The following is an 8,373-nucleotide window of genomic DNA, read 5'->3' as shown; positions in this document are numbered from 1 at the left end:
GACAAGGTTCCTATGGGCGCGTAATCCTGAGTTCGAGATCGTTTTTCTCTTATAACTGACATCTTAATGCGTTTAAGCAGCGGCCCCTGAGGGGTATCGATCCCACCGATGATCATGTGGATGATGTGTTGCGGCTCTTCTTATTCGTTTTGTCTGTTGAAATCCTCGTTTTTGAAATGATTTTTGGCCTGGTCACTTAAATATTCTCGAAGGTGCCCTTTATTGAATAACCGGGCTACCTCCTCTCTTAGTTGCCTGAAATCTTCCGTTCTGTGGCCATGAGTGCCATGATATTCGCACATTTGATTGGGATTCCTCTGGGCAGGATCGGTCTGCATAGGTCGAGGCCATTTAGTATCTTTGATGCGTCCGATAGCCGAAACGATGGCGGATGCATCGATGCTGAAGTTATACTCCGATAACTGTGGTTCTTCCTTAGGTTTGGCATGCCTGTCGAACCCATTTCTGTTCATCAGCCCTCGAGACCCTTGGCCTCGATCACTTTTTTTATTGCCTTGTACAGGGTTATGCCTTGGTTCGTTCCCCCTATGATCTCCACTATATGGTCGGTCTCGATCCCTGATCAACCTTTGTTCTTGATTGATATCCCTTTTAACACCGGGCCCAGAACCCAACTGGTCATCCTCGACTCTTATTTTGGATTGATACCGATTATGCACATCGTCCTTAGTAATAGTTAGGTACTCGATCAGGTTATGCTTCAGCCGCCGTGAAGCCATCGAGCTTCGTTTGTTTAAACCTTGAGTGAAAGCTTGAATAGCCCAATCGTCTGTGACTGGTGGTAGATCCGTTTGTTCCATTTGGAAACGAGATACGAATTCTCTTAGGATCTCGTTATCCTATTGTCTTACTTTGAACAGGTCCGACTTCCTAGTCTCAACCTTTATGGCCCCCGCATATGCTTTTATGAAAGAATCTGCAAGCATAGCAAAAAATCGATATAGTTAGATGGAAAATTATGATACCATATCATTGCTCCCTTTGATAGGGTTTCACTGAATGTTTTCAATATTACTGATTCGATCTCATCATCCTCTAGATCGTTCCCTTTAATGGCACATGTGTAAGAGGTGACATGCTCGTTGGGGTCGGTCGTTCCATTATATTTAGGAATTTTGGGCATGCGAAACTTCTTCGGGATCGATTTAGGAGTCGCGCTCGGAGGAAAAGGATTTTGTACAATTTTTTTGGAATCTAAGCCCTTCAATATCAGTGGTGCCCCCGGGATCTGATCAAGCCGGGAGTTATACGTTTCCACTTTTTTGTCATTTGCTTCGATCCTCCTTTCTCCTGATTCTATTCATTTTGTTAGTTTTTCGAACATCTTAACAATTTCGGGATTTGTCCCCGATTCTTGCTCATTTGACCTCACTATAGATGGCTCCGTTCTATGGGTAGCTTCTCGGGGTGGACTGGGCTCCGGCCTGCTCGGTACCTGGGATTGACTCTGCAACTGAGCTATTGCTACCTGTTGAGCTTGCAGCATTTTGAAAATCATACGCAGGTTGATTCCGTTTTCCTCAACGTTTTGGGTGTTTCGAGCTGCAAATCGAGTTCCACCATGAATGTTATTTTCAGGGTCAGAATGTTGGCTTGTCTCAATGGCTACATGCGAATTAACGTCTATAGGCACTTCGACCTGAGCTCTAACGACATCGATGAGCGGCCTTTCGCCCCTGGGCGCCAAGTTATTGTTCTCGTCTTGAAGGCTAGTTTCGTTATCAATATGTAATGCCATTAATTGAGAGTTCATCGTTGCTAATCTGAAATCAAAGATACTTCCGAAAACAACCATAAAATGGTGTGCTTTGCATAGATTCGTACCAAATAACCACTGTTATCCTAACTCCACGGTGGGCGCCAAACTGTTTACCCGAAAAACGGATAGAGTTGAATTTGTACGTAGTTCTAAGGGTACGTGGTATAACTTGACACAAATCGTACAAGTAAGTAGAGATATCGAATATTGACTGTAAAGAATGAAAAATAAATCTTGTTGAATGGAGGCCGATTTATGAATAAGTTAGATGAATCAATGTATAAGGCTAAAAAATGATAATCTCCAAGAATGGGAGTGTATCAATCGTGTCTGAGTTATCTTGTATAAATGCCTTAAAAGTTTCATGCCTTACATAAACAGTAGCTATCTATCTTATAGTGGAGAGATCCTACTTTAAATATAATTTAAAATACATAGTGGGGATCCCATGATAGATTAGTTTTTCCCTAATTCCCGCCGAGATTCTCTCCCTTAGTGCGGTTGTAACGGCTCTTGTCTCTTGGCTCGATCTCGGTTGAATTTGGTATTGGTCGATTTCCAGACTTAGAGCTCGATATTGGCTCGAGCTCGGTATTGACTCGGGGCTTGACATCGATTCGAGCTCGATATAGACTCGAGCTCGATATCGACTCGGGGCTCGGTATTAACTCGGATTCGATGTTGGTCGGTCTCTGGCTCTTAAGTTCGACGGCACCACTTTACGTCATAATTTGATTTGGAGTTGGATCGATCCTAGAAACTTAAGCTCGATGACCTGTCTTCAGATCTTATCTCAATATTTACGAAGATGACCTTCGGTCCATTATGTTCCAATCTAGACTAATCATATGAAGGTCGAAATCGATTTTGACCGTATACAAGTGTCTAAAAGTGTTTGTCCATATAAGTTTCTAGTGTTTCAAGCAGGTCCAAGGGTGTGTTTGGGAAAAGAAATGGCATTCACCCATATGAAGTATGTGTTGGCTTCAGTATTAAGGCGGTTCGAGATTAAACCGGTTAATGTAGATAAGCCGGTTTTTGTGCCTCTTTTAACTGCACATATGGCAGGTGGTTTTAATGTGCGAATTTATCACCGTGCAGCGAATGAAATGTAAAACATTTAAAGCGATCAATTAGAATTTGATGCATGTTATTTGGCAATGAAAAACATAAACGGTACATATGATATATAGCTTGATGCTTAGTGTGTGTTATGAATATTTTTTCCAAGGTAACTAGGATTAACGGGTAAAATCTTATCAGCAAACAGGACACATGTCTTATATAAACTCGTATTATTATACCATAATTAATTAATACACATTTCCAAATTAATTTATAATTATATCATGATAAATTGGTATGATATGAAGTAAACAGTACTGGATTGGAGAAGTTTTTACTATTAGGAACTAACAACTTTTAGGAGACATAAATGCCGCATTCTGATGACTCGTATGTTGAATTAGTCGAACAAGAAGAGAAGTTCATTTTTATTGTTGGGGTAGGTAGTACTGTTGGCTTTTAAAATCTGAACGTCAACGTATTCAAATTCGGCGTGTACTTGAACCTCGATTTCTTCATACTTTTTGGAAGAAAGAAAAAAGTGAATGCCAGAATTCAAAAGTGGCTTCTGATTAATAGCTGGTCCAGCACTGTCGTAGCAATGATAAGAATAGACACGTGACATATTTTAGAGCATGTTCTTGGGTTTGTTTCCAAACAAAGAGAAAGGATTAAAGATGTCTACAAACACTTACTTGCATCAGGTGTGTAAGTTTATAACTAAGGGGTTGTTTGACAGGAAGTGTAAGTGTTGGGATTTTAAGCTTGTGTAGGTTAAAGAGGGTGAATGAGAAATGGAGGGAAAAATAAAATATTTGAGTTTTCTTTGGCAAAGGGATATTGTCCCATATCGGAGGAAGAAAAAGCTTTTGATGGGTATATATATAACTGCTCTTCTTCTAGCTCTTAAAGAGTTAAGAAAAAGGCAAGCCTCGCGCCGTCGTCGTCGCTCGGCTCGGATTCAGATTCGGATTCGGATTCGGTCAAAATGTGATTGATTAATCTTTTTGGACAAAATTTCTTTCAATTATTTAATTAATTAATTAAATAATTAACGAAAAATTCAATCCGGAATAACCCATGGCCCGCGACCCGGTTCGGTCAGGCCCGTTTTCTTTCCCGGATTATTTTAAACACATTTTTCCCGCAATATTTCAAACAATCCTTAGGTTGCAAACCTTTTCAGAAACAATGCCAGCAACTCTATAAATAGGGTTTGAATCCCAGAATCTTTCCTTACGAAATTTTCTGAGCTGCTGCTTCTTCTTCTTCTTCTTCTTCTTCTTCTTCTTCTTCTTCTTCTGCACAATAAATTCCAATGTGTTTTACAGCCTTCGAGTGACTCGCTGTTCACCGACGTTTTGGTACCAACACTCCGGTGAGTTAAATCGTTATATCTTGGGAGGACATATTCCAGTACCTCGGGTACTTGAGGGAAATAATTTCCTTAAGGACACACTGTGTATTCAGTGGGCTCGATTTATTCCTATACTGTTTTATGTTTTTCAGAATCTATTTCGTTAAACAAGTATTACTAACTTTCTGTTTTGTTTTTTCAGAAAGTTTAATTGTTTATTACAGCAATACATAATTATAACATTCTTAAGGAAATTATTTTATTATATTCTGTATTTTGTTTGTGGAGATTAAAACCTGTGTGATTTTCTACTCCTTCTGAATTTTACTATTCTGATTTGAAGATATAAAAAACTTCATCAGAGTATTGAAATTCATAAAACGATTTGAAAAACATAAAAATTTCATCGTTTTTCTGTGAAACAGTATATAAAAACTTCGGTTTTATTTATTATACATACTGTTTTTTGTTAATAACAGTACTGTTTACTGTTCTGATTTTGCCATTAATTGAACTCTTCTGTTGTTTACAGTGAGAAATGGCAATTGATAACGGAAATTCTTCTGCGACTATTGCGGCAACGACGATAGCCTCGTCAAGCCGGACTGCTGTTCCACCGACAGAGAAACCGGAAAAATTTTTCGGAGCCAACTTCAAAGGATGGCAGCAAAGGGTGTTCTTCTGGCTTACCATACTTGGTATGCAAAAATTCACTAGTGAATAACCTCCAGTGCCTGCTGCGGACATGCCGGACAACGAGAAATTCATGATTGTTGAGGCGTGGAAGCAGGCAGATTTTCTTTGCAAAGGCTATATCTTAAGCGCTTTAGATGATGACTTGTACAATGTGTACAGTACGATGAATACTTCGAAGGAATTATAGGACGCGCTTGAGAAGAAGTACAAGACTGAAGATGCATGTTTGAAGAAGTTCGTGGTTGCCAAGTTTCTAGACTATAAAATGATAGACAGTAAAACTGTTGGAATCCAAGTTCAGGAGCTTCAACTTATTTTTCATGACCTAATTGCTGAAGGTATGGTCGTGTATGAAGCATTTAAAGTGGCTGCAATGATTGAAAAATTGCCTCCTTCGTGGAGAGATTTCAAGAACTATCTTAAGTACAAGCACAAAGAAATGAAGTTGAAAAATCTTGTGATTCGTCTCAAGATTGAGGAAGATAACAAAACAGCCGAGAAGAAGTCTCGTGGAAATTCAACGATCATGGGAGCTAATATCGTTGAGGAGATTGCTCCAAAAAGTAAGAAGAGAAAGAGGTCTTCTGGACAGACTAAGGAGCAGAACAAAAAGAAATTCAAGGGCAGCTGCTACAATTGTGGAAAAACCGGTCACAAAGCCCCTGATTGTCGTCTCCCAAAAAAGTATACGAAGAAGGGACATGCCAACATAGTGGAGAAGAATGATGACATTGATGATCTGTGTGCAATGCTTTCGGAATGCAACCTAGTTGGAAATCCGAAGGAGTGGTGGATTGACTCTGGAGCCACTCGACATGTTTGTGCTGTCAAGGAAGCATTAGCGACTTACTCTACTGCTGATCCCGAAGAAGAGCTTTCCATGGGAAATACTGCAACAGCCAAGATTGAAGGTTATGGGAAGATATTTCTGAAGATGACTTCCGGCAAGGTGTTAATGCTCAACAACGTTCTTCATGTTCCTACTATTAGGAAGAATTTAGTTTCTACTTCTTTGCTTGTTAAGAATGGATTCAAATGTGTATTTATTTCTGATAAAGTTGTTGTAAGCAAGAACGAAATGTATGTTGGAAAGGGCTACCTCACAGAGAAGAAGTACAAGACTGAAGATGCATGCTTGAAGAAGTTCGTGGTTGCCAAGTTTCGAGACTATAAAATGATAGACAGTAAAACTGTTGGAATCCAAGTTAGGAGCTTCAACTTATTTTTCATGACCTTATTGTTGAAGGTTTGGTCGTGAATGAAGCATTTAAAGTGGCTACAATGATTGAAAAATTGCCTCCTTCGTGGAGAGATTTCAAGAACTATCTTAAGCACAAGCGCAAAGAAATAAAGTTGGAAGATCTTGTGATTCGTCTCAAGATTGAGGAAGATAACAAAACATCCGAGAAGAATTCTCGTGGAAATTCAACGATCATGGGAGCTAATATCATTGAGGATATTGCTCCAAAAAGTAAAAAGAGAAAGAGGTCTTCTGGACAGACTAAGGAGCAGAACAAAAAGAAATTCAAGGGCAGCTGCTAAAATTATGGAAAAATCGGTCACAAAACCCCTGATTGTCGTCTCCCGAAAAAGTATAAGAAGAAGGGACATGCCAACATAGTTGACAAGAATGATGACATTGATGATCTATGTGCAATGCTTTCGGAATTCAACCTAGTTGGAAATCCGAAGGAGTGGTGGATTGACTCTAGAGCCACTCGACATGTTTGTGCTATCAAGGAAGCATTTGCGACTTACTCTACTGCCGGTCCCGAAGAAGATCTTTCCATGGGAAATACTGCAACAGCCAAGACTGAAGGTTTTGGGAAGATATTCCTGAAGATGACTTCCGGCAAGGTGTTAACGCTTAACAACATTCTTCATGTTCCTACTATTAGGAAGAATTTAGTTTCTACTTCTTTTCTTGTTAAGAATGGATTCAAATGTGTATTTGTTTCTGATAAAGTTGTTGTAAGCAAGAACGAAATGTATGTTGGAAAGGGCTACCTCACAGAGAAGAAGTACAAGACTGAAGATGCATGCCTGAAGAAGTTCGTGGTTGCCAAGTTTCTAGACTATAAAATGATAGACAGTAAAACTGCTGGAATCCAAGTTCAGGAGCTTCAACTTATTTTTCATGACCTTATTGTTGAAGGTATGGTCGTGAATGAAGCATTTAAAGTGGCTGCAATGATTGAAAAATTGCCTCCTTCGTGGAGAGATTTCAAGAACTATCTTAAGCACAAGCGCAAAGAAATGAAGTTGGAAGATCTTGTGATTCGTCTCAAGATTGAGGAAGATAACAAAACAGCCGAGAAGAAGTCTCGTGGAAATTCAACGATCATGGGAGCTAATATCGTTGAGGAGATTGATCCAAAAAGTAAGAAGAGAAAGAAGACTTCTGGACAGACTAAGGAGCAGAACAAAAAGAAATTCAAGGGCAGCTGCTACAATTGTGGAAAAACCGGTCACAAAGCCCCTGATTGTCATCTTCCAAAAAAGTATAAGAAGAAGGGACAGGCCAACATAGTGGAGAAGAATGATGACATTGATGATCTGTGTGCAATGCTTTCGGAATGCAACCTAGTTTGAAATCCGAAGGAGTGGTGGATTAACTCTGGAGCCACTCAACATGTTTGTGCTGTCAAGGAAGCATTTGTGACTTACTCTACTGCTGGTACCAAATAAGAGCTTTCCATGGTAAATACTGCAACAGCCAAGATTGAAGGTTATGGGAAGATATTCCTGAAGATGACTTCCGGCAAGGTGTTAACGCTCAACAACGTTCTTCATGTTCCTACTATTAGGAAGAATTTAGTTTCTACTTCTTTGCTTGTTAAGAATGGATTCAAATGTGTATTTGTTTCTGATAAAGTTGTTGTAAGCAAGAACGAAATGTATGTTGGAAAGGGCTACCTCACAGAGAAGAAGTACAAGACTGAAGATGCATGCTTGAAGAAGTTCGTGGTTGCCAAGTTTGTAGACTATAAAATGATAGACAGTAAAACTGTTGGAATCCAAGTTCAGGAGCTTCAACTTATTTTTCATGACCTTATTGCTGAAGGTATGGTCGTGAATGAAGAATTTCAAGTGGCTGCAATGATTGAAAAATTGCCTCCTTCGTGGAGTGATTTCAAGAACTATCTTTAGCGCAAGCGCGAAGAAATAAAGTTGGAAGATCTTGTGATTCGTCTCAAGATTGAGAAAGATAACAAAATAGCCGAGAAGAAGTCTCGTGGAAATTCAACGATCATGGGAGCTAATATCGTTGAGGAGATTGCTCCAAAAAGTAAGAAGAGAAAGAGGTCTTCTGGACAGACTAAGGAGCAGAACAAAAAGAAATTCAAGGGCAGCTGCTACAATTGTGGAAAAACCGGTCACAAAGCCCCTGATTGTTGTCTCCCGAAAATGTATAAGAAGAAGGGACAGGCCAACATAGTGGAGAAGAATGATGACATTCATGATCTATGTGCAA

At 39.5% G+C, this 8,373-nt stretch overlaps 1 protein-coding gene across 1 annotated transcript in view; it reads left to right on the top strand.

The window, feature by feature from the left end:
* Positions 1 to 6,686: 6,686 nt before the first annotated feature.
* Positions 6,687 to 8,373, top strand: part of LOC138908304 (uncharacterized) — a 29,008-nt gene continuing 27,321 nt past the window's right edge. The window contains exons 1-2 of the mRNA XM_070198962.1: positions 6,687 to 6,845; positions 8,049 to 8,187. Coding sequence (XP_070055063.1) covers positions 6,687 to 6,845; positions 8,049 to 8,187 — 298 coding nt within the window. The remainder of the gene's footprint in view (positions 6,846 to 8,048; positions 8,188 to 8,373) is intronic.

Source organism: Nicotiana tomentosiformis, chromosome 3, assembly GCF_000390325.3.
Source record: "Nicotiana tomentosiformis chromosome 3, ASM39032v3, whole genome shotgun sequence".
NCBI lineage: Eukaryota > Viridiplantae > Streptophyta > Magnoliopsida > Solanales > Solanaceae > Nicotiana > Nicotiana tomentosiformis.
Note: the sequence above shows the minus strand (reverse complement) of the source record. Positions and strands in the feature narration are given on the sequence as shown.